The 25,722-nt window shown below is 45.4% G+C and overlaps 1 protein-coding gene across 1 annotated transcript in view; it reads right to left on the reverse strand.

Annotated features, from left to right (window-relative positions):
• Positions 1–74: 74 nt before the first annotated feature.
• Positions 75–25,722, reverse strand: part of UBE2D2 (ubiquitin conjugating enzyme E2 D2) — a 26,222-nt gene continuing 574 nt past the window's right edge. Inside the window, exons 2-7 of the mRNA XM_042025362.1 lie at positions 17,187–17,250; positions 13,526–13,557; positions 13,357–13,434; positions 13,167–13,272; positions 3,276–3,369; positions 75–1,730 (exon numbers count right to left, since the gene is read on the reverse strand). Coding sequence (XP_041881296.1) covers positions 1,685–1,730; positions 3,276–3,369; positions 13,167–13,272; positions 13,357–13,434; positions 13,526–13,557; positions 17,187–17,250 — 420 coding nt within the window. The 3' untranslated portion in view covers positions 75–1,684. The remainder of the gene's footprint in view (positions 1,731–3,275; positions 3,370–13,166; positions 13,273–13,356; positions 13,435–13,525; positions 13,558–17,186; positions 17,251–25,722) is intronic.

The following is a 25,722-nucleotide window of genomic DNA, read 5'->3' on the forward strand; positions in this document are numbered from 1 at the left end:
CTCCCTGCAGGAGGGCTCACACCTGCCCAGCACTGCAACACCAGGACATCGAGAGATGAGACAAGAGGAACAGATTTAGACCAAAAGCAGTGGACATTTATTCCTCGTTTGTGCAAGAGTGTCAAGATGCATTTGGGAATGGCTGGGACAGACCCTGTGGCCGGAGAGCCAGCGGCTCCAGCCGCTCCTGCCCGATGGCTTGGGTTACAATTCTACTAAGAGGAGATAAACTTGCAGACTCACCTACTGTCACACCAACGATGCTGGCAAATACACTTGTATACAAAGAAAAGTTTCAAACTACATTTTTTCACTAGATTCAAGTGAAGACTTTGTTCAAAAAAAAAAAAAAAAAAAAAAAAAAAAAGACATATACAAGTACAATTTAAAACTGTATGAACATTTGCAAATGTTTAGTGCAAAGTAATTATGTAAAAGCTACATTTTATGAAAGTTTGTGCTGATGTGTTTGGTAGGTTTTTTTCTTTTTTTTACCCTTTTACATCCATTTTTTTAGTTACATAAGGTTTCACTTACCTACAGTACATATGCATTGTGTTAGGTCCCATGCAAGTGGGAGTAATACCATCAGGCTTTGTAAAATGTCACTCTGATTCTCATTTAGTAAACTGCTTATTTGGTTTAACAGTCAAGTTCCTGGCACACTACACATCCTGATTTCATCTAAGTGCTCAAGCTCCTGTTTGCCTCTTCAGGTGCCTTGTGTGATGCAAACCAAACTGCTTCACAACTTCAGCCCAAAAGGTTTTTTTTAGAGAAATCCACCGTTAGTTTAAGCCTGTAACAAACTGCCCTGAAAATTAAAAGCCTATTCACACAAAGTTATATGTAATGACTGTAGTAATCAGTTTATTACACAGATTAATTAATTCTTGAACGTACAAGCTCCAGGGGAGCAGTTGGGTCTTTAAATACACACAAGTTTTCTGTCATATGGATTTTTTTTTTTTTACCCTTACATCCAGAAGGACCTAAGCAGTTAAAAAACTTAAGAAAAAATAAGAGCTATTAGCTAGGTATTAACTGAGAAACCACATACAAACCAAAAAAATTATGAAGGGAGGGAGAGAGTTGAAACAAATCAACATCACTTGATGCACTAATAGCTCCAATCCATTTAAATGGTGACCGGTTAAACTTAGACCTTAAACACAGGATGTGGGTACAGTTTCTCATTGGTCATAACATTTACCTAAGGTGTAGGTCCTTCAGAATAAAATGAATACAGAAACAGCTTCAAGTTCTTCACCTTGCTTTTCATAACTGTTATGAGTTTAAAAGGATTCCACTTAAAATCCTTCATGGATCAGCAACACTGTCCCTAAAAAATCTGAAACCCACCAGAACTCTCCCCATTCCCATTCGATTTCCCAATTTAACTCATCAAGGAATGCTTTTAGGCTCACAAAGTTATGACTGAAGAACCAGCTTTTCACACACACACTTCTCTGCTAGGAGTCAATGTTGGTACGGGGAAATACAGTATTTCTAGTTTGTTGTTCCAAGTATGTACAACACGCAGCACTGCTGTATCAGGTAAACATGTGCACAGGGGAAGATGAGGCGTGGGCTCATAGAAAGCAGTCAAATGGAAATCAAAAGGACTTTCTCTTTCAGAGTTCCCCTATCTTTATTTGTAGAGGTTATCCAATAATTTCTTTAATTACATCGCATACTTCTGAGTCCATTCCCGAGCTATTCTGTTGTACCTGTATGTATAAAAAGAGGATTTACTTAACATGGCATCCACACAGTATTTCAGCTCCAGCACTCTAGTCTACACATGGCATGAAATCACTGTACTATTATCAGTTTGTAAAATTTAAGAGCAAAATTAAACATTAAGCAAACAGGGGAAACAAGAAAGCCCACAGTGCTTCATGGAAAAGAAATACCTGGTCATATTTACAACAGGAATACGAGATCTTTGTGACTGAAGGCACAAAACAGAGCTAGAACAGGGCTGAGGGGAAAGGATTTTCAGAAAGGCTTTATCTGTGCCTCCCCCAGCCCCATCTGCTGTGTCCCCGGGGCAACTGTTACTGTAGGGTTTCCCTTGGTCATTCTGGAAAATAGATTAACGTGTTCCCCCATCTCCTGCTTCCCTTCAAAGTTAAGCCCAGTACCTGCCATCAACTCATCTGCTAAACCCCAACAGCCTTATTTCTTCCTACACACTTTGCTATTTTGATGACTGTCAGGACACAACGATTTGTCCATCAATCTTTTTATTCTGAAAGCACGATATAATTCAATTTCCAAGAAATCTGTAGCTTTCGCACCCAAATACCCTCTACAGCCAGGGGGAAGCTCAGGATACTTGTGTAAAAAAAAGCAGTTGTGTGATTAACTGCACTGCTGAAAGCTTCTCTCTGAGAACAGAAGGCAAGCTGTTCATATTCTACAGAATTTGTAGAGTAAGACACAGCCTGAAGTTTCCTATAGTTACATACACCAAGTTGGTTTGGTGTTGGAATCTAGTCTGTAGAAAATGTTCCTCAGCTTAAACAATCTGACAATCCACTCATAACTAACTCTCTCCTTCACATTACTGCTCAGAGACTACCCAAGGAGCAAGTACTTCTGTTGAAACCCAAAATTTATTTCCCTATTTTTGGGAAAAATAGAAAGGAGTCCTGCACACTTGACACTGCAGATAATCACTGTTGATTGTGTCTCCAAGTATGCTGGTCTTGCAGCTCTCAAAACCAGGATACATAAACTTCTCTAACACTGCTCCTCAAGTATGCAGGAGAGAAAGCAAACCTGTGGACTATTTTCCCTTCTCTGATCACATCTGGAAGGGAACAGTGAGGTAGGAAGTGTTTACAACATCACTAAACTGTTAAAGTGCTTGTCAGCACTGAAGTTTCTCTGTACTTGCTTGAGAGTCTTCCTGCCCCACTTCTACACCACTGGTTCTTCCCTTGTGTTGTCAAGTGAAGGCAAAACAGGGAGTTTTTGTTATTTCTTCGTATGACTCCAGACCCAGAGCTGCCATGGAATATTCTCCCGTTGGAGTAACTTGCTCTCCCTCTGGTGGTTACATGGGATTAAAGCAGCTCAGACGGTGGCACTATATACATCCCAGGAAAAAAACCAAAAAAATCTCTGAAACGACCACAGTTAGAGCTTTGATTTGCCTTTTTTCACTCTCACTCTTTTCCAAGAAGCAGGTCCCCAGAGTTCCCCTTTCCTGTGTAAGTGTGGATTCTGCCCTGTCAAATTCCATGGGTTTTGGCTTCCATACTCACTTTTCTCTATCTGTTTTGTAGATCCGTGCAATCTCAGGCACTAAAGGATCATCTGGATTGGGATCACACAACAGAGAACAGATGGACAAAAGTACTAAGGAGAGAAAAGAGACACTGAATTAGTTCCAGGACAGCTGAGGACACCTGCACCAGTCAGCCCATGCACCTCCTTCCCCTCCAGCCAGTAGCATCAGCAGCATTTATTTAAGTTTGCCAAGGAGCACCAATCCCACATAATTCAGCTGAGTGATTTTGAAAAACCTCCTTTTACCAGTGAACTACACAACTTTTCATGACCACAGTATCACAGTGAGTAACCTCCTGGACAGGTGTATCCAGCAGCAGCCTTAAACCACAAGGCAGAAATGTTCTGCCTGAGCCCGGTACCTGAGAGTCCTCTGGGAAAACATCCTTTGCTTTTGCACCCAAAATTCAGCTGTTCCCTAAAGCAGACACCTCACTGTTGGATGACCTGGAGAAGCACTAAGCAAAAGTCAAACAACAGACAAGTCCAGCTGAGATGAAGGAAGCAAGGGCTGTTCACAGCTACTTAAGAATCACAGAATGGTTTGGGTTGGGAGGGACCTTAAAGCTCATCTTGTTCCAACCCCTGCCATGGCCAGGAGCACCTTCCACCTGCACAGGTTGCTCCAAGCCCCATCCAACCTGGCCTTGAAGATCCGTTTAAAAATAAGCCAGTCTTGCAGTGAATTGAGACTTAATTCCAAACATACGGAGAGTTGGAATGGATTAAGTGTAGAACAGCATTCAAAATGACCCAAGCATGCCCAGCTCCTTGCACTGCTACCACCACAAACGCCTAGAATTGGAGTGTTTCACTGTAAATACATAGTGTATATACCCCAGCAGGCACAACCCGCTCAGCAGAGTGACAACCCTCATCCATACAAGGAGCCAGGACACTGCTGCAAAGCCACAAATAGCACATGGACATTCCTACACTCACTGCAGAGGAGAAGGCAGGAGAAGGCAATAAGTTATAAGCAAAGCATATTGGGACAACACTACACCAGGCATGGCAGGGACATCTTGCCCCACTCCCAAAAATGCCAAACATTCCCTTCTCTCAGCCTGTTTGGATCAAACAGTGCAACTCCATATGTCCCTTCACCAATTGCAGCAAAGCAGTTGTCACAGTGCAGCCTCCAAGCAAGGTGCAGATGACAAGAGTGAGGAGTTTGAAGACACTAAACACAAATCTGGCTCCAATTTCCACCACTTGCAGGAGGCAGAGCTATCTATTCTAAAAGGAAACAGCATGCAGCCCATAAAACCAACAAAGGAGTTAAAATAGGTTAAAAGAGAGGCAACAAAACAGATCCCAGAATGGCTTGGGTTGGAAGACCCTTAGAAGCCCATCTCATTCCACCCCCTTGCCATGGGCAGGGACACCTTCCAATGTCCCAGGTTGCTCCAAGTCCCATCCAAACTGGCCTTGGACACTTCAAGGCTGGGGCAGCCACAGCTTCTCTGGGCAACCTGTGCCAGGGCCTCACCATCCTCCAGACAGAAGATGGAAACAGGTCTGATATTCAGGTTTTTTTTTAAGTGGGACAGGAGTGAAAGCTTCCCTAGGTCTAAACTGAGCAAGTTGCTCAGTGTTGTGAGCACCAAGAACCCAAGAACAAAGCCACTTAGTTCAGTTTTCCCACCTGTTTCTGTAGACCCTTCACTAATGAATTATCAATTCCCAGTTCAAAGCTTCTAAAACAAGTTTGCTAATAAACTGGTCTTGGTTTAGGTGAACATATTTCTGGTTCTAGAAAAAGGAACAACCTTTTCTCCCAGTTCTCCACAGTACACTTGTGAGAGTTAAGAGCTTAATGATTCTCCACCATCAACTCACACAGGGACCATTTACTGAGCTCCCTCTCAGGCACAGCTTCAGAGTGTGAAGGAGGCCTGCAGGAGGGTCCTGAACTGCTGTCCCTTAGCAAGGCACACAGCACATTTAGCACCTGTAGCACAGATCCGGCACCAGTTCTTTTCCCCCACATAAATCAAGTAAAGCCCATGTTAGTTTTCAATGGGAACCTCTCTGCCACCTCACACCCAGTCAGCTCACACTGCTCCCCATCAGTGTCATTTCAAAGCAGCTGTTTCTCCAGCAATTTTCCTGTAGCTCATTTCTTTCTGTCTGTCAGACTCCACTGCTCTGGTCACTGAAGTTTCTTCAGCTGTAGGATGAGCAAGGCAGGTCCAATCCGTCACCTGCCTTCACCAGAATGCAAAGGAAATCCAATCAAAGTTTTCTGGTCAACTGTTGTAACTATTCCCTCAAGTTTTATCTTATCACGGTCCTTTAACAACCCAAGGACTTCTCTGAACACAGTGGCTCAGCCTGCATCAGCAGAACCACGCCGCAGGTCTGTCCACTGTTCTCTGCCCACCCTGACACCCCTTTTCCCAACACTCAGCAGCTCACTTTTCAGTATCACCCCAAAAATATTGAATAAAAATGGGCACAGTCATTTAGCTTCAAGCTGCACTGTCACATTCAGCTGCTTTGATTTATTTTTCTAAGTCTTCATTATTCCAAACTATTCTCATTACACTCACTCTTGCTGGTGACTTCACATTATTCCCTTTTTATCTGTACAGCCTCAGGGAAAAAAAAAAAGCATTTTTAACTAAACTGGTTTAATTTTAATATCCTGCTGAACCCAGCTATTGTCCAAAATCAATTCTGCAAGTTTCTCCTGAGGCTTTCCACTAGAACACTGCACATACACACGTTTTAGACCAACTAACATACAGAAAATCCCCTTGGAAAAGGCACCACCTCAAAGTTTCAAGCACAAGGGTAAAGGGGAAGCAACCCTTACAAATGTCAGCTGTGTATCAGAGAGCTTTGATTCATCAGAGTAACGAGTTAAACCAACACTGTGGAATAAGAGACTCAGCAAGCCACCTCCCTCTGCAATCAAGTATTACTGCAGTGAATTCCACAGCAAAGCCTTGACATTCACTAGTCAAATGACTACAACATTAATACTAGACATAAAAAGAGAATTCTCAAAAAGTTTTGGAACCATAGAAACAGGCTGAATACTACACAAGGCAGGTAAGTGACACTTTACACCTAAACATCCTGCATGGCCACAGGCAAAGCATAATCAGCTGGGCAGTATCCCTTCAAGTCTCTCACTGGCACGGATGTACCGCAAGCGTGCACTCTGAACTCAAGTCTGGATTTTTCTCAGTAATAGCAAAATAAATTTTACTTGCCATTGACTCAAGGGATTCATCCCTTGAAATAACTCTGTACAGAACTATTTCTCATCTTATCACTCTCAGCTGTCAGAGTTGTCCAGTCTGCAGCAGAACACTAGGCAACTTAAACCACTGTCAGTTTAAAGCTCCTTTTCACTCGAAAATTGGTTTTGCTTTGTTTTATTTCACCAACCAGGCAGCCTACTGACCTCCAACCCTCCACCTACACTCCCCATCTATCTCTGCAGACAACAGATACAATTTACTCTTCAGTGTGCTTCCTGCTGCCATGGACTAGCACAGACCAAGTACTTCTCAACACCAAGGAGCTGGGAGAGCCAAACTCATCAAGCAGAAGGGCTGCTAACAAAGTGCTTCTAGAAAATGGGCTTAGCTTCCCCACAGAGCAATGATAGAAATGCATTCTCATCAGGCAGAATGAGCACTGAACACTTAAGACTGCTTGAGTCACATGCAAAATAAGGTCCACCAGTGTAACACTGCACAACTGGGATCCAAGTTCCACTGCAAGACTTTCCTTTACAAAGCACGTAACACTCTGAAATTCACGGGCACTCTTTCTCCAGGCAGCTCCTCTGTGCTGAAAATCATGACACTGACAGCTTGTCAACAAGCCCAGCTCCGGTTCTCCAGTGCACAACCCACCTTGGCAGCTGCTCTGCTGTGCTCTCACAGCACCAAGGTCAGCCCACCACCCTCAATGGGCAACTGCACCTTCCTGGTTCTGCCCCGCCTCAGACTGAGCATGGGGGTAGATGCAAATTCCGTATGTAAATTCATGGTTGGGTTTTCTCTGCTATGAAGCAGCTCAGTCATTAGTCAGGACAATCCGTGATGTCAGCTCTCCACAGGTCCTTCCAGCACCAGCCAAATGAGCAGTGCAGAACACAATTTAAAGCCCATCTGGCTACTGGAACATCCAAATTTAGGAGGCATGTTAAAGCTCCTGGAACTCAGAGGTGAAGAGAGTCTTAAAAGCAGCTGATCCTCATCTTCCAAACCACAAACCCCAAATCATTCACTTTGTCTGCAAAGCCTGACTGGTCCAATATCCACCACTCCAGCCACCCCCTCGGCACAGGGTACCAACCACTACAGATCCTGCTGTTTAAGTATAGCTGGAATTCCAAACAAACTTGCTCCAGTAAAGCACTCATCCATGGGGCACTTCAGAGTAAGGAAAAGCAACTGAGCAGCAATGGAATCTCCAGCTGAGTTCACAGAAGGGAGATAAAAAGCACTTATTTTTCCAAGGTAATGAGCTACCCAGAAGAAGCAGCTGGTGTGTTCTGATCCAACTGCTGTTTGGTGCAGTTACTGCTCTCCAAAGAGGAGCCAATTTAGAATCCATCTAGGAGTAAAGGTCCATCTATAAGCAGGCAGAGAGACTGCACCAACAAAATGTTTGTTACAGTACCAAGAAGGTGCTGAGATGGTTGCTCTGCATGCCAGACTGTCAGGACAGCAGGAAGACACTCAGCTCTCCATCCTGGCTGGAGTCACACAGGAGTATCAGGACCACCTGATACTGGAAAAGCTCGTGCACTGACACAGAGCAGTTGGATAAAACAGGGAAGCATCAGTCCCTGGCCATCATGAGTTCACAGCAATGGCAGCAGCCCACCCCACCTGCTCTGTCCTGGGTGAATGACAAACACTGTGCTGGGGCTTTCCAAGGAAAGCAATTTGTCACCTCCTGGAGACCAGGCCATGGGCTCTGACAGACAGTGCTGTGCTTCTGCTCCAGCCCAGTTTCTGAGTGTGAATGTAACCATTTGTCAGCTCAGGTTTTAAGTGAGCCTGGTATGCTGGGAGACACCTCTGCCAGCAGAAATGGGAGCTTTGGACATGTAACACTACTGAGGAATTCTTAATTCCATTTCGAAGGGTTCATCCAGCTGTCCCTGCTTCTCACACCAGCAAGGGCTCCTTCACTGATCATCAGCCTGGCAGCTTCCACATCAAGGTCCACTGCTACTTTGATTCTAGTCCTCAAAACCTGCAAAAAACCTGACTACTGGAAGGAGCATTCTCCTACACAATCACTGTTTTTTGAGTTTCAGGCCCCAGACCCTTGAAGCTTGAGACATACAGCTGTCAAAGCTTTATCAGCACCAACAGATGTTAAGCTTGCAGCATTAAACACTCTGAAAACACCACTGACCAACAGGTTCATATACCTGGCTCCTGATTGTGAACAGGCAAGATGCATCCAAATAAATGAAAGCAACTCTGGACTCCGCCTGAGTTAAATCCTATTTCTTAACCACGACCCCATTTCCAACTCCTCCAGCTGTCTTCCCCAGCCTTACAGGAAGTGTACCTTTAAATCTGAGCAGTTTAAACTTCTGGCTTCAAAGCAACTTGCATTCCTGCTAAGTCAGTTCAACAATTTCCAGTGACAAAAGAAGAAAAGTTAAGTGTTGCCCAGTGTCTCACAGACTGGTTAAGGTTGGAAGGGATCTCTGGAAATCATCTTGTCTCAAGCAGAGCCACCTAAGACAGGTTGTCTGTGATAATGTCCAGAAGCTTTTGAGTATCTCCAAGGTGGGAAAGCCCACGGCCTCCCAAGGCAACCTGTGCTGGTGTTCAGCATCCTCACAGTAAAACTAAAACATGAAGTGTTTCCTGCTGTTCACAGAGACCCTCCTGTGCTTCAGCTTGTGCCCACTACCTCTTGTCCTGTCATTGGGCACCACTGAGAAGAGTCTGGCTCTGTCATCTCCACATCCTCCCTTCAAGTATTTTATAGACACTGAGAAGATCCCCCCTGAACCTCCTCTTCTCCAGGCTGAACAGTCCCAGCTCTCAGCCTGTCCTCCTCATAATGGGAGATGCTCCAGTCCCTCCCTGGCATTCATGGCCCTTCTCTGGGCTCTCCCCAGTACATCCATACCCTCCTTTCCTGGGGAGCCCACACTGGACACATGCTCCAGACACAGCTTCATCCGTGCCCAACAGAGGGAAAGGATCACAGCCCTGCTGGCACCACTCCTCCTCATACAGTCTTCTTTGGAGCAAGGGTAACTCCTGGGAAACTGCAAAAGTGGCTCCATTACAATTGTGAGAATTGAAATATAAAAATGGGCATTTTCCTCAGAATGCCCAACTCAGCACAGCTTGAGACTGACCCATGCTCTGTGACAAAGCCACCCCCAGTTATGTGGGTAAACTCTACAAAGAGCAAACGAAAAGCCAAGATGATGATCAGAAACCAACTTCCTGATTTTGAAACTGCACTGTGAGTGTCCAGTTCAATCTCTGGGTAGTATTACTTCCAGCAAGTCTTAGTGAAGTGATTCATGAAGAGCAGCATCACAGAAAATCCACGCTGCACCAGGCACGGAAGTCTGGACAGTGGGAGCTGAAGTCCTGCACGAATGAGGCTGAGGTTACTCACTGCCCCTCACCACACAGAGCCCTCCAGCACATTCACTCAGGCTCCATGATTCATTCATTACAAAACACGGGCAGAAGTGGGACAGGACAGCAAATCAGCCCAACCTTCACTGCAGAAGTGCTTTAGTTCAGGATTAACTCTTGCACAGACACTTGCCAAATTCAGGAGAAAGCATGTTCTTCCCCCCAAAATGGCTGAGAATAGCTGTAATAATGTTAAAAGACTTCATTCTCCTGTTTCAGGCAACAGGGATTCTTATTTATGCAGACTTGGAGATAATGTTTTTAATTTAAGCCTACGCATTCTGCTTAAGCCTTGGAGTTCAAATTACCCACCAAGGTGTGGTTAAGACTGTATTTTGAGATTATTTATTCTCCAGTATGTATTCTTGAGGGAACACTGAGTTCAGAATTACTAATATAAGCAAGTCAGCTGTTGTACTCAGACAGGCACTGCTGTTCTCCCAAGTTTTAGCTGTTTTAACAATTGTAGGAGGGACAGAACAAAACCCCAAAATGCCATCACCTCTATCATAGCCACAATCACTTTATTAAGTTGCTTATAGAGAGCTGGCTCCAGAGTCTGAGGTGCCAAGACCCCTACTTTTACTACTGAATTGGAATGATTAAGTAGCACTGACATGATTTTTCAGTCCTTCCACCAAAAAGTGGCACTTTCAACCCAAAGGAAGTTGGGTTGCAACTTCTGCACACCCCTTCCCCTCTCCCCTTGCAGGTTAAGGTGAAAAACATCTTCATGTACCACACGTTAACTGTGAGCATAACAGCAAGCTGCTGACAGTGCTGCCTCAGGAGGAAGCTGTGCATAGTAAGATCTTTCCTAGAAGGACTGTTTCTAGTCTTCCCAGATTTCTCCATCAGTAGGAAATACATTTTTTTTATAGCTGTGCTCCAAGTTATCTGCTTACAGATTTTAAATTCAAACAGCTTGCTCCCAGTAGCATCCAATTTAAAGGGTGGCACAATTTAAGAAATACCCTAAGAAATCTACACTACAAATAATAAACCGCTGCTTTGGAAGGGATGTGAGCTTACTGCTGAATGTTGTAAGTCTTGTTACTCACCCTAAATTACCTAATCCAACAATTTTTCCCACTAACACAACATTCATTCTTTGATAAGACTGATCGGTTACTAGAAAGCTGAAACATCCTTGAAGTCTGTCACGACACATTCTAATCTGACTGAACACAAGATTTCAACCCTGAAAGATTCAAGTTGCCTTTGTGGACTTTATTTTCATTTGTTCAAGATGGGAACACTTCCCCTAAATATCAGCTCTTTGCTTCTGAAGTTGAGGTCTGCTTTCTGACAGGACATCCCTGTGATTCTGAGGAAAGTATTCCCAGTTCATATAAAGTCGCCTCTAAGAATTCGCTTTGTTGCTCTAATTCCTTCAGTAAATGTAGCCCAAGGGAACCAGGACAAGGTTTTCTCCCAGGTTAGAGCCGTGGGGATGTTGTGCTGTGTGCAGCACAGTGTGGGCATTCGGGTGAACTGGTCAGCAATGAGAGAAGTGATCAGCACTACAGAGCCCCCTAAACCCAGGAGGGAGAGGGGCACTGGGAGGGGCAAAGTGGCACAGAACAGCCACCCTGATGCCATGGCTTACTCCAGCTGAGTCACAAGGATACAGTTTGAAAAGGGTAAGAAAAAAGGAGTTCAAAGCAGAACACACAAGGAGACTGAGATGTAAGAGCATACTGCAATTGTATTTGGGCAGTAAAATTAACACTAGAAAGTATTTTCTGAGTGATTAAAGCTGACAGCCACTAATAGGCAGTTCACTGCCACCCTGGAGCAGCCTCTTAAATTCTTGCCCCATCTTTTCCCAATTGTCCCAATTCCAGTCTATCTTCTGGTATTTTCAATCATGCTATCACCCCACCACCCATATGGGTCACTTCAGACTCCCTAAAACAATACAGCACTTTCTCCAGTTAAGCAGCAATTAAATCAAACCAGAACAGACATCAGTGTTTGGGGCTAGCCTGGTGCTTCTAAGAGCAGCCAGTACTGACTGAGCACTTGCAAGGAAACTGCAGCAACCTGACAATCATTTTTTCTTCACTGATACCATTTATTCAGTTCTTTCAAGGCTTTGAGCCTTGCTCACAAGCAGATTCACTTCTAACAAGAGACAAGGAGATACTGTTTTGCCTTTCCATCTGCTTCTACAAATGCCTTTAGCTGGACAGGGAAGGTGGGAACTTCTGTGGGTTCAGGGAAAGGCAGACAGTGATGATGTCCAAGGGATGTACCAGGAATCACCTGTCTGAACCAGAAAGTGCCTGGGAATATCACATGTACTTGGAGAGAAGGACAGGCAACAGGAGAGCCTCAGAGCAGGGACACTGTGAAGGACAATGTAATCAATGTGACAACTGCAGCATTTGATTACAAGGACAGTGTGAAGATAGAGAATAGAAGGGTCAAGACATGATCACGCACAGGACAGACTCCAAATATTCCTAAACAGCTGTGGCTAGACCTACAAACGTGATCCACAGTTTGTAAATCTACAGTTTCAATAGCCAAAAAAATTACATCCTGGGTCTTCTTTCAAGGTGTTTAAAGCCTCCTATTTACATGAAATATGAATATTGTTTTACCAGGCAAAGGCTATATTCCAGTGCCCCACAAGCTAACAGTTCACAGGGACCAAGATGATATTAGCTAATTATTTTATATTGTTCAAGCTAGGTAAGTTTTAAACCATGTTTCAGTAGTCCACACCATTGGAAGTTCTGTTAAAAAATTATCAACATGGAGTTTTGATGCTCCCTTGAAAGAGAAATTCTTTTTAACATGCCAAAGAATTAAAAACTTCACCGTTCTTTAAAAGCCACAGCTGCTCCCTTACATATTTTACTCTGGGTGTATTTTGAACATTAAAGTCTTCTATTGTCACACACTAGGTTTAATTCTAGATATACTTTTAGTTAAAGTGTTCTGAGGTGAGGTGGTAGGAGTATGTACTCAGTGTAGTAAGACTTATCTGATCCACTGGCAAAGCTGATGTCTCCCTACGGCCACAGGGAAGCTGGATGTCCCAAGCATCCCGTGCTCAGGAATTGGCTGCAAGCTCCATGCAGAGTCACAGGACAGAAGCAGTGACCACAGAAATGGTGGAATCCAGAAGGAATGCAGCAGTTTTTACATCCCAAATCAGTACTTCATTTTAGCAGTGTAAAATGAAATAAGTATTGGAGGTACCTTTTGAAATAGTTAGTGCTGGGGACCACTGTGATCGTAGAATATCAAGACAAATGCTGCCATTACTGTTAATATTTGGATGATAGATTCTTGTTGTAAATGCAACCTGCAGAAGAAGGAAAATTTCAGTGTAGGTTCATAAATATACATAACACGACACAGTAACAGATTTATGGCAGAAGCCACTCACCTTAGGTGGTTTGAAGGGATAATCTGTTGGGAAGTGAATTGTCAAGAAAAATACTCCACCTTGATAGGGACTGTCGTTCTGTTAATGAAAAGGAATCATTGCAGCTTGAGGAGTTACTACAAGACCACCAGTCATAAAAAGCCATGAACATCAATTCTCTCATACTTACTGGTCCCATTATTGTAGCTTGCCAATGGAACACTGAAAGAGAGAGAGATTTACTTCAGTTTGGAGAAGCTCAAGTAATGATCTACTTTCTTCCAGACAAAGCAGCACAGAAAAGTCTATTTTAAAAACAAAGCCTTCTGAAAGGCCGCAGGGAAGCGAGCCAAGGAATTAAAGAGAGACAGAGTGAAGCACTCAGCACTCCATAGTCACTTGGTCCTTGCTCCAGGACTGCTGTGGTACGACACATGTGCCCTGCAAAAAATCCCATTACAATAAAAATCCACACAGTTCCAGGCAACTTTTCAGACTCAAAATTGTGAGTTTAAACTTTGTAGTTTCTAATGAATCAGCACCCATGACCACCCTCTTCAAGCCAGCTACAGCAAAGGTCTAGCATGAACTCACACCTGCTCTCCTGCTCAGACCCGTGACACACAGACAGGAAGCTCAAGCTCTGTGTAAACCACACGTACAGAGGTGACCTAAACCAGTGGTGTCCTCACAATGTGAAAGCCTAATCTCCAGAGAGGCCTCAAGATTTCACTGAAGCAGCAGAAAGAAATGTCTTAAGAGAATGGAGGAACGACAATCAGCTCCATACTTGGAACAGGATGTGTCAGGACACACTTCAGGTTAAACGGACAGAAGTTAATCTGCATTTGTCTGCATCTGCCCCAGAGAACTTTCACCTGGTAATACAGAGGATTTGTGAAGAATGTTGCTGTGCTGGAAAGGAAAACAGTCAAAGCTGATAGTCTGTAGGAGGCACATTGGGGAGTTCTCACGGTTCCTGTGTCTCCACAGGCTCCTGTGCAAAGAGCACCAGCCTAGGAAATTATTTGTGAGTTAAGACCATGGAAGCTTCCCTTAGGATGGATGTCACCTACACAGCACCTTCAGAGCTGGGGAGCTGTAGATGACTCCAATTGTTTCAAGTGAAGTATTCAGGACAAGAGATGAAGCCACCTGGAAGTGACTGTGCTTCACTGGCACCTGGTGTCCACAGCTGTCAGGATTACCTGGGCCAAAAGCAGGAATGGTACTACCTGTTCTCATCTAGCACAAGCAGTTTTTAATTACACATGGTACAGGCATTACAGCTCAGAATGATCTCATACAAGGAAGGAGGAAAAAAGCAGAGTGGGAGCAGCCCTGCAAGGCCAGGGGAGAAGAGTGTTGGGTTGGAACACATTTGTTTTAATCTACTCCTACATTTCTACAGGAATGTGTAACTTTCTATACACTTCAGCACTGAAGAATAGCTCAGAAATGATTCAGAAAGATCTTAGCAGCTCATTTTTTCCTTTTAGAAAGGATACCTGAACTTAGAGCTCTCAGCTCTAACAGAGATGGAGGATTTCCCTACTTAAATATCCCCTCTCTCAGGGGCCTGGCTTTGAGAAACACTACATCCAATGCAGAATTAGGAAACCAAGACAGCAGCTCCCATGTAGCATTCACCCATCTTCAAGGGGTTCAGACAGTTTCCCAGGAGCTCCCTGTCACCTGCAGCAGGACAGGGAGAAACCTGGAGGAGAGGACAAAGGGGCAGCAGAAATCCCACAGGAGATTGTAGCCAATCACAACAAAACCAGTAAAAAAATCTCACAAGCACCAGTAGGTGCTGATGAGATTCACTGTGATTGCTCTGTAGAGGCACCACTAAAAAGAGAACCTCAAATAATCAACTATTCCCTTAAACCCAACAAAACCCCAGAAATAAAAACATATCCACAGGCAATCTCAACTTTTTGAAAGCTAGAAGGGAGTTTTGTGTTTCCCCCCACTCAACTCCCACCCCAGACTTAGATGCTTGTTCAACCTAAGCTTTAAATCCTCACAACATCCAGAACAAGTCTGGTGAACATCGAGATGGATTTGTCATGCAGAGCTTGTTCCAATTGATTCTTTCCTTTGAAATCAGCCATACAGAGGTATTTACAAAGGCAGGGGGCTGTTGGCTTTCAGCAGGTAAGCACAGGTACATGTTTGGAAAGGGCTAAGTCACTGGAAGCACACCAATGTCATCCAGTCCCAAGCACATTTCCAAAACACAGGCGTGAGGTGGGTGGAAGAAAAGCTAAAACTGCACTGCCAAGAAAATCCCATTCCTACAAGTTCACAAGGCAGGAATAGCTCTTTACTTTCCGAGGTTTATGAACTACAGGGATGAGAAGCTTATAGCTGGGCACAGTTTGTATCAGCTGGAATAGCCACAGGACAGCACTCTGCAAGCACAGCGTGTCCTGAACTCAGGGAAATGTCGCTCTGACAAGGCAGCTGTGGCAGACCTGGAGCATGGAGACCTGGGAGAAGGCACCTTTCTGTTGCTGCCACTGCTATCCACTTACACACATCCAAATTGTGGCTCTCAAGAACAAAAGTCTTTCATTAGAAGTCTTTCAGACCAGGAGAACTGAAGAGCACTTTAAAGCTTTCTGTACTCAGTAGTAACTTTCCATTCTCAGCCTTCACCAACTTTTGTTACCACCTCCTCTGCCAGACAATCGTTATCACCTTTGAGAAGGCTTTGGAAAACACAAAGTAGTTTATCACGGCACAAATCACACTTGCTAATTTAAGGGAATAAAAGCCTCTGACTGGCTCTCCCTTTTAGTAATTTCTTGTCTATGAAACTACAAACCTCTTTGAAATACTATTTGGGAAGCAGAAATAGGTTGTGAAGTGACTAGAAGCTTGACCCTACTGCTAAACACTCTCAAAACCAAGCTGCGCTTCCACTCATTAGAAAGCGCTGCTGTACAGGAACATTCCCACTAATTTCAGTATTTTCACCCTCAGGTTTCAAGTGCTTTTTTAAAATGTAGCCCTACATTTCTACAGGAATGTGTAACTTTCTATACACATCAGCACTGCTGAGTAACTCAGAAAGTAATTACTGAATTACTCTGAGTAATTCAGAAATATCTTGGCAGCTGATTTTTCCCTTTTAGAAAGGATACCTGAGTGTAGAGCTCTCAGCACAGGGAAGGAGGGTTTCCCTACTTCACTCTCCCCTCTCTCAGGAGCCTAGATGCTTTGCTGACATCACTTGTCAGACCACACTGCACAGCAAATTCAGTGTGTGCTGTTTAGGGGGCATTGCAGTCACAGCTTCCAAGGGTTCTCAAAGAGCCTTTTCCACGTTGGAGCTACTACAGGAAAACGTGAGCACAGAACAGAGTAACAACTCCAAATCACAGCCCAGGGGAACAGACTTGCACGGGAAGGCCAAGAAGATTGTCTGAGGCTGTCCCTTACACAGGGCCTGGCGGGCACACTGATCTGAGTGCAGTTTTCAGACACCATGTATAGTTTAGATATTTGAGTTCAGAAGGCTGTGGGCAGCTGCTTGCTGGTTTGACCACAGAGGTTTTCTAACACCATCCCCTGTGAGAATTCCAGAACAGTTAATTTAGAAGGTGCAATTTAAGATGTGCATTGAGTTGCCCAATCAATAGAGTAGGCATAATACCATTGATACACAAGGAAGGTGTTAGAGATACAGACGAGCAGCAAATTTAAGATCAGGATGTGGAATATTATGGAGTACTCTAAAAGAAACAGAGGGATTCTCCTTGCTGAGGAACTGGACATCCCACTTCAGAAAGAAAAAGGAAAACATGGGAGAGGGCAGGTGCTTGCTGAGAGCAGATACTTACTGTCATCCCCGACAGGCCCTGCTGAACACTGTGCTGGAGGATCACGTGCCAGGTCGTTCAACTCCTAAAAAACAGGAAGAGTTTGTTTCACTTCATTTCAAAAACAACCATGTCATTGCTCAAAGGCTGCTAGGGGCACTCTGGCAGCACCACAGAACTAATAGCCAGGACTCTGGAAAGTAAAGTTGCATCTTAAACCCAGGAGACACATTTGGCACAGGCCTCAGTGACCTGTCCGGGCTCCAGAGCCCTGAGTCACAGCAATCCTCACGTCACAGGGGTTGTCAGGTCTGCCTTCACTGGTCCCAAGCATTACCAAAGTATTGTATCTTCCACCAGCCCCGGGTCACTGAGAGATAAGATGGCCTCAATCCAACAACTCTCAGTATCAGCCTTATTTTATTCGCTCGACTGTAAGAGTTCCCAGGCTGATCCAGCTACGGTGATCCAGTTTATCACCTCCACAGCTCCCATCACCTGTGGCTGTTTCACCTCCACATGTGCACATCAGAGACCACAGGCAGAATGGAAACAGAAGGCCTTCCTTACCTACAGACCTCATTGAAACCCCCCACTTTTCAGGGGCTGTGTCAGTCAAATTTTCCTCTGAAGAAATCCTATTATGAGTCTGAACAGGGTGAGTAACTCACAATACACCTGAACTATACCAAGCTTCAATCTGAAGCAAAATTTTGGCACAGTTCAGAGAGCTACTGTTAGCAGTAACTCACATCAGCCATTTGCTCAGGAAGTGGGTATTTAGTGGGAAGTGCAAACAGCATAAAACTTAGAAGTCAAACTTTACCTGCTCCATTTCTGGCTCAGTCACTGACCTGCTTTGCATGATGGGCCCAAACATATTACCATTTTTCTCTGTGAACTCATCTAGAAAGCTGAATACACACCAGATAAGGATTACAACTATTATCTAGTGCTCAGGAAACATTCCCAGGCTGTCCCTGGTCCATTGTGTGCTCAGCTTTTCACCTCCCAGAACAGACCAAACTGGAATCCCCATACCAGGCTTTTGGCAGACAAAACATTTAAGTACAATGATTAAGACAAGCTGATTGCAGGAATGGAAGAAATTTGTCATGTAATGGCCTTTTGTTATTTACAGGCAGTGATTAAGCTCTTGAACAGATGATCTCTGGGAGTTCCAGCTTCTACTTCCCAGGAACTGGGAGGCCACCACTAACCAAACCCACAACACACGAATGCTGCCTCACATCCAACAGGTAAATCTCTGGATTTCCCCCTCTGGATACAGTGCCCCAGAAAGCTTCACAGGCTCTGACACACACACAAGTTTGGGTTTTGCCCTCAGCAGCTTCCAGCTTCTAGAGAGCCCAGCTGGAAGCCTCCTTGATTTGACACCACACTAAAGAAGCTTTTCTAGTGCTCCTGCTGGGCTTTTTCCACTTGGTGTTCAGCATGGACTCGAACAGGAGCAGACACTGAGCATGCAGCACCTGCTGAAGAGCATTCTCCCTCCTTGGAGATAGAGAGAGCATGTCCTCTGAAGGCACAAAGTCCTTTGGAGTTGCTTCAGCATCAGCAAGCCCAGAGACACCCTGAACCATCAGGGCAGCACAGGAACATAGAGACACCTACACACAGACTTCTTCAGGGTCAGTCTAGTCATGGCTACAAAGAATGAAGTGAGTCTACACATGCACAGATTCCCAAGAACAGACATGAAAACTTAAAAATAGCAATATATCTACTCTTTCTAAAGGTGTATGGAGTAAAGCCCACTTCCAAACAGTATTGGACTCTGATTTTCTGGAAAAGACTTTTTAATGCTATCATATTCAAAACCCCAAACACACTTTACTAAAATAAAATTCCTTACCACTTCTCATCCCATTTTATGCATCAATACTATGCATACACAACACTCAGAAGGTACAACTGTAAAAATCCATGTTTTCCATGCAGGACCACAATCTACATGGATTATATTTACGAGCACACAACATGCACCTTCCCTGCTATAAAAGGGAAATAGTTACAAACATGAGCTTAGGCACATATTCTACCAGTTAGGAGAACACACAGCTCCAGATCTGCCCTGACATTCCCCCTACATCCTGCTGCCCAAATGCACCAACCACTTCACCAAACTGGATATAACAGAAGGACCACAAGGTAAGTCCCCAACAGACACGGAGGCACCAGTGAAGCTCAGGTAGTAGCAGCAGCTTCTCATTAAAATACCATTTCACTCTCTACATCTTCAGTTCTGGGGAGATTTCTGAATTTTCTGAAGCCCTGGGTATTATCTCAGTAGAAAGTGATGACATACAACAACCACTTGTACCACTTGTCTCAGTGACAAGGTGGGATTTCAGGTTCTGCTCTGTAAATTCAGAGTGAAACATCACAGATTAAAAGGTCTGTGTAAAAAAAAGTGTGTAAGTTCCTTGTGCTTGAAAAGGTATTGCACCAATTCAAGCCCCTGCAGCACAAAACTTCCCAAATTTTGTAGAACAGCTTGGAGAACAAGTTCAACTCCTCCCCTTCACCCCCCAAGACCTCTCTGGAGGGCAAGCACCAGCTGCCTCTGCCTACAGGAAAGGCAAACACACCCCTGGATTTCCTGGCAGGGCATGGATGAGCCCTTTAACATGCCATGCCATTCCCTTCCAGCTGCTCTAAGACTCCCACTACTCACTTGTCACACCTGCAGAGCCAAGTTTAGGAACAGGAAAGGAGCAGCACATGGCTGCATCTACCAGGTAAACACAGAGAGGAACACACCCACGGCTGCTGCACAGAGCTCAGCACCTGTCCCAGAGGTTACTCTGCCTTTTACAGCTCCCGTGCAGTTCCTGAGGTATCGCGAGCCTGACACCAGACCCAGCGAGGTCTTGGCTTCCAGGTGTTGTTGTTGAGGGATTCTGAGAACCAGCTGGTTTCTGTAACTTGGAACAAATGACTCCAGAGTTCCCATAAAACTGGAACTTGTAACACATGCACGATTCAGTTACAGTTTGGTATCACCTACAAACCTGAATGTATTGGATCCCAAGTTGCAAGGCCCACTGTTTTTCCCCTGTGATCCAGGAAGTCTTGCTGGTCCATGATCAAGCCTGACCTTGACCAAACTCATATTAAGCCAAAACCTGAAGAAAGCCACAGCAGTTTCCACTCCAGACAGTTTTTGATCCTTAAGCACATGCAGATTTTGCTTCAGGAATTTACAAGCAGCCTTTAGACCAAGTTCCAGTTTGAGTTACTCAGCTCCCAGGGCTGCCTCACCCTGAGCTGGCTTTCCAGCTGAAGGTATCTTACAGAATTTAAAGTTTCTGCCATCTCCCCTACAGCAAAATACCCCTGGGGCTGGGCCCACTGCTGTGGATCCTACCATTAACCTGACGCATCTCACAACTCTTAATGAGTCCCTTAGCAAAAATGAGGAAGTGGAAGCACAGCACAAGGTTCAAGGTGTCCTGCCTAAAGGCCAAGTTGAAGGAAACGACTGCCATTAAATCCACAAAGGAGATACCCTAAAAGCTACAAAAATCTCACAAGAAACTGACATTTAGGCTCCAAAACCCAATGTAATTGTACTCTTAAGTTCCCAACAAACCAATCCCTACTCAGGGGTTCCAGGAAAGCATTTTAAGGAAGATGGAATGTGCTTATACCGCAGATCCCCCAGCTGTGGTTCCCAAGTCATGAAAGGCATCAGCTGCCAGCAAGGCCTTGAGGCTCACAGGTAAACCAGTGCCACCAGCCTTGCTCAACCCCACGCTACCCTCATGCCTGCCCTCCTCCTGTTCTGCTTCCCAGGAGCTGGTACATTGCTTTTAATACATACCTTAACCCAGGCATCCACAAACTGCACAAGAAGCTTTCAAAAAACTATCACACACAAATGGTTTAAGTCTCATAAGTTTAACCCTGCATATGTTTCAAGTTATAATTATCAACTCCGAAGACTTTTGTTAATGAAGTTCCAATTTACTCCTCTAGACAACAAATCCCTCCCCAGTCTAACACACACCTAGTAAAACCTGCTCTGGCCAAAAGGTAAGACTAGTTTTAAGGATTAAGTTAATGCTAACACGGCCTCCAGTAAGAATAACCAACACAACTGCCAACATCAAGAATCAGGCAAGTAAAAAGCCAGCACACTTTAACAGTCAGCTCCAGCAATTTTACTAAGCCTTGGTACACAGCAGAGCTCCTCAAATCCACTCCAACACACTATATGGATCCCTCTATATTATCCAAAGTCCTCTTAGCTTGAACTCCATGGGCTTTCCACCCTGCTCCAGTTTGAGCTGCTTTCACACTGTACTTTACTGAGAAACCACATTAGTGTGATTATAAACCTAACTTCTGCCTCAGGTTGCTGCTGTAAGTGAAATAAGCTTTTCATCTGCCTTTAGCAAGTTTACTTGCTTGAAGCCCCTGAACCCTTCAGCAACAGGCAGTGTAGGGAGATGTTACAAAATCCTGACTTATGTAACCAAAAAGGAACTCATAGCCACTTAGCCACGAATTGTTCCCAGCTCCCAACAGAGTAAAGCCAAGCAATAGGGAATGAGGGCCAAAGTCGAATTGATCACACCCTGCCTCACCTCAGGACCTGGCACAGAGGAGCTGCCAGCTCCCCGTGCAGGGCCAACAGGACAGGAGAGTGGGAAGAGCCTGTGCACCTTCCCTGGACCAGCAGCATCTCCCTGCCAGGTGCCAGAGCCTGCATCCAGCAGGCATTTCCCTCAGCTCTGCTCTCTGCTTGCCCAGCAGCACTGGGCACAAGGCAGTGTCACACACGTGCACCAAGGTCAGACTAGCAATTCCCTACAGTGTCCATAAGTGCTCTCCCACCCACAGGACTCTCATTCCAGAGTACCTGCCACTCTAATGCTGTCACCACAATTAACAGAGGCATTTTAATCCTTTCCTTTTGACAAAAACTGCTTTTGCAATGCTTGAAGTCACTAAGATCCTCCAACTCTGACTCCTCACAAGACTCTGCAAAAGTCAGAAGGCAAGAGAGCAGCAAGAGAAGTCATGAAACACAGCAATAACCAAGGCACATGCTATAAACAAGCTCTGATGTAACTGTCACCTTTCCTTTTTACATTTTTTTTTTCAAAGTCTGAACAGGAAGAAGACCAAAGCAATGTGTAACTTCCTCCTGGTGTAGAGTCTGAGTATCAAAACACCTCTCTAGCTAACAGAAGCTGCAGCAGCATTCTCTGTACACAAGCTCTCCAACACAGATGGGCTGCGCTGGCAGCTCCACGCACACAGCGAGAGGCCCAGCGGAAGAACCCAGTTGCTCCCACTGGCTGCGGTACAGAACTGGCAGCACAGAAATAACACCAGGTCTGCTCAGCACAAGTAGCACAACGACAACTCTGACCACCAGCGCTGGTCTGCACCATTGCCCTCACACATCCCACCCCCAGGCACTGCTCCTTTTGGCAGAAGTGATGCCTAAGCATCTCTGGAGCTCAGGCAGCTCTGGACTCCAGGACTACAGCAAGCACTACCACCCTCTTCCACAGCTAAACAGGAACAGCGCTATGGAATTCAGAATTCAGTTACCTGGTTTTGGGGCCTATGCATTACAAGCAGTAGTAATCCTCAATTCCTCTGCTACAGAAAGTGTTTTACTTGAGCAGGGCTCAAGCACAGCTGCTGCTTTCCCCTCCCCCTCACCCGCTGATCACACAGGGGAACCCGTGAAAGACAATGAGCTAACCTTTTCCTCACTCTCCCATTCAAAGAACTCCAAACGGTGCCCTAGTTATCCCGTTAAAGGTATTGCATTCCCTAAAGATAAGCAACACAGATGGGGATGTGGCTGAATCCAAAGGGTTTCAGCTTAAACCTTAAAATGGAAGGCATTCACTCTAGCCCTCCTGTATATCCCTCCCATCCCACCCTTGGATTGCTTCACACTGCTTATCTTATAAAATACATTCAGGATAAAACAGATCATTTTTACATATATATAAAAATACCAATTCAATTGCTGTACTTCAGTGTTACCCACAACGACTCTGCCTGGCAGTATTGCTTACACCCCAAGCACTTCTCACAAGAAAACACTTCAAGTTTCCGACCCATGATCCAATAAAAGCACCTAAACAAGAATTTGGAGCTGCACTGCCCGAAATATTGTGGTGAGTAACACAGGCAGCAATCTGAGAGCAGGTCTCACCCAGCCTGAGCTCTTTTGGAGCATCTGCTTAGCGAACAGCTGCTGCTGTGTGCACACATTACCCCAGCTCGAGCAACTGTGCCACCAGTGCCACACTGGGACGGACCCTGCAGGTTTCTGTGCTGCCTCACACGCCGGCAACAACACTACTGGCTCACTGCTTGTTCTGCCCCTCTCGCAGCCCAGCCGAGTTCAACATACAAGAGGCCATTTCAGGTAACACTGTATCAAACCTTCACTCTTGGGATTTTCTCCTTTCCAAGTTCTCAGCCCTGTGTTATCCGAGGACACAAAAATTTTGACAAAAACCTCACAGAAAGCCTTCGGAGTTCAGTAAAAACCCAAACTGCCAAGAGCAAGAGCCAGTGGCCAGACTAAGCCCTGCACACTGATATACCATGACTGATAACACCCTTAAAAAAAAGCCAAAGCAGCAGTTTTCTCTCCCATCGTGTCTCTGTGCTCGAGCCCACTGGGATTATTCCTACTCAATCCACATTCTGCAGGCTTCTGCTCCTGACACAAGCTGCAGCAGCAAAGGTCAGAAACTGACTGTCCCCTCGTTATCCTGACAGGGACGGCCACTGCACACTCCCAGAGACCAGAACAGCCCTGAGATGATGATAGGAGCGCTCTCCACGGGGTTTAAAATAGCCGGAGCATAAACAGCCAGCCATGATTACTGAAGCAGTTACACTGAGACACCCACAGCAACTCACTCAGAGCGCTCCTTCCAGCCTGTAGCTTCACTCCCATCCAACTTTCAAAGCAGCTGGGCTGCTACAACAGGCAGATTTACTTCCCTCCCCATACGTTGTTCTGTGGAAATGCTGCCTCCAGCCCCATCACCTTCCTCTACCCCACAGCCACCACGTTCACTCCACTGAAACTCTCGGCGCTTTGCAGAGCTCACACAAAACTGCTTTGGTGATGCTCTCACTACTTCCCAAGGCTTTGAAGACTCTCAACCCTACACAGTCCCCATTATCTCTCAGGAGTCTTTATTTTTGAAAAGCAGCATGAAGAGTCAGTCCACAAGCATCCAACATTAACAAAGACTCCACACATCCAGCTTTTCTCCTGTTACAAACCAGCCTGGAAACACAAGTGCTCTCAGAGTGTTGACTCCTGACCCTCAGCACGCACTGAACTACAACCAAGCAGCTTTCCTGAGTTATCTGACACAAGATTCAGCCTCTCCACGACAGCCCTGCACTGCCTGTGTGTGCCCCCCAGAGCCATATTTACCCTATTCAACATCCACGGCTGTGTCTCTCAGGTCTACCAACCCACTGTCAAGGAGCAAGAGCTCATCCAAAGCACCTGTGAGCCCACAAACACTGGAAAAGTCCTCAAAATGCCCCAAGGACCACTAAAATAAGGGACAGAACACTGCAGAGAAGCAAGACTCAGCTGCAACACAACTTCCTTATGTAACTCACTACCGGATCTGCAGCTGGAAAATCCAACAGTCTAAAATCATACTCCAAATACCTCCCTTCCCAGTGCTACCTATTCCACAAGCATAAGTAAGGCTTCAAACTCTCTTCCATCTTCTTCTCCACCTGAGCTTTAACCTCATCAGTAGGACACATGAACCTTCACAAAGCCTGCAAGGTAACCTACAACCAAAGCAGAGATGTTAACACAGACCCAACACTACAAACGAAACCAAAGAGGGCTACAGAGTGAGCTGTGAGGTAGTGGGCTTACAGATGGTTCTAGATAAAAAATAATGTACATAGTGATCAAGAGGAAAAACACTATGGGAGGGATGTTTCCTACACCTGAACCTTGTACAGATTCCAAACTGACAGCTACACATTTTGCAGGGAAAAGGATACAAATTCCCTGCCTGAGTCACCAAGGTAATACAAGTGGACTTCAATTACCGTCGAGGATTTTTTTCCTGATAAAAGACACTGATGATCAAGCAAACACTGCCCTAAGACGACAGTGGACTGGGCAGTAGCGTTTTTCCAAAAGGCCAGGACATGGAGCACAGCACACCTCCCGCTCCAGGAGAAGGGAAGCTCGTAGCCTTCCCTACAAGCCTGCGGGATGACTCAGGCTGTAGAACAGCGCTAGCTCCATTAAAAGAGCAAACCACACTACAGTGTGACAGGTTTACTGCGCTCAGCTGCCCGTCACCGCGATCCTTGTCGCTGCTGGGGGAGGCAGAGGAGCCCTTGGACACGGAGCTCCGAGACGAGCCACGCCGGAACTTCCAGCGCGGGCCACGCTCCGCTCCTCGGGGCGCCTTCCCCCGGCCGGGCCGAGCCCCCGCGGAGCCGCAGCAGCTGCCGGGGCCGCCGCCACCCCCGGCCCGGCCCCGCCACCGGCGCCCCC

Source organism: Corvus kubaryi, unplaced genomic scaffold (genome assembly GCF_017639235.1).
Source record: "Corvus kubaryi isolate FWS band 111438036 unplaced genomic scaffold, C.kubaryi_AGA036_p1.0 37270, whole genome shotgun sequence".
Taxonomy (NCBI): domain Eukaryota; kingdom Metazoa; phylum Chordata; class Aves; order Passeriformes; family Corvidae; genus Corvus; species Corvus kubaryi.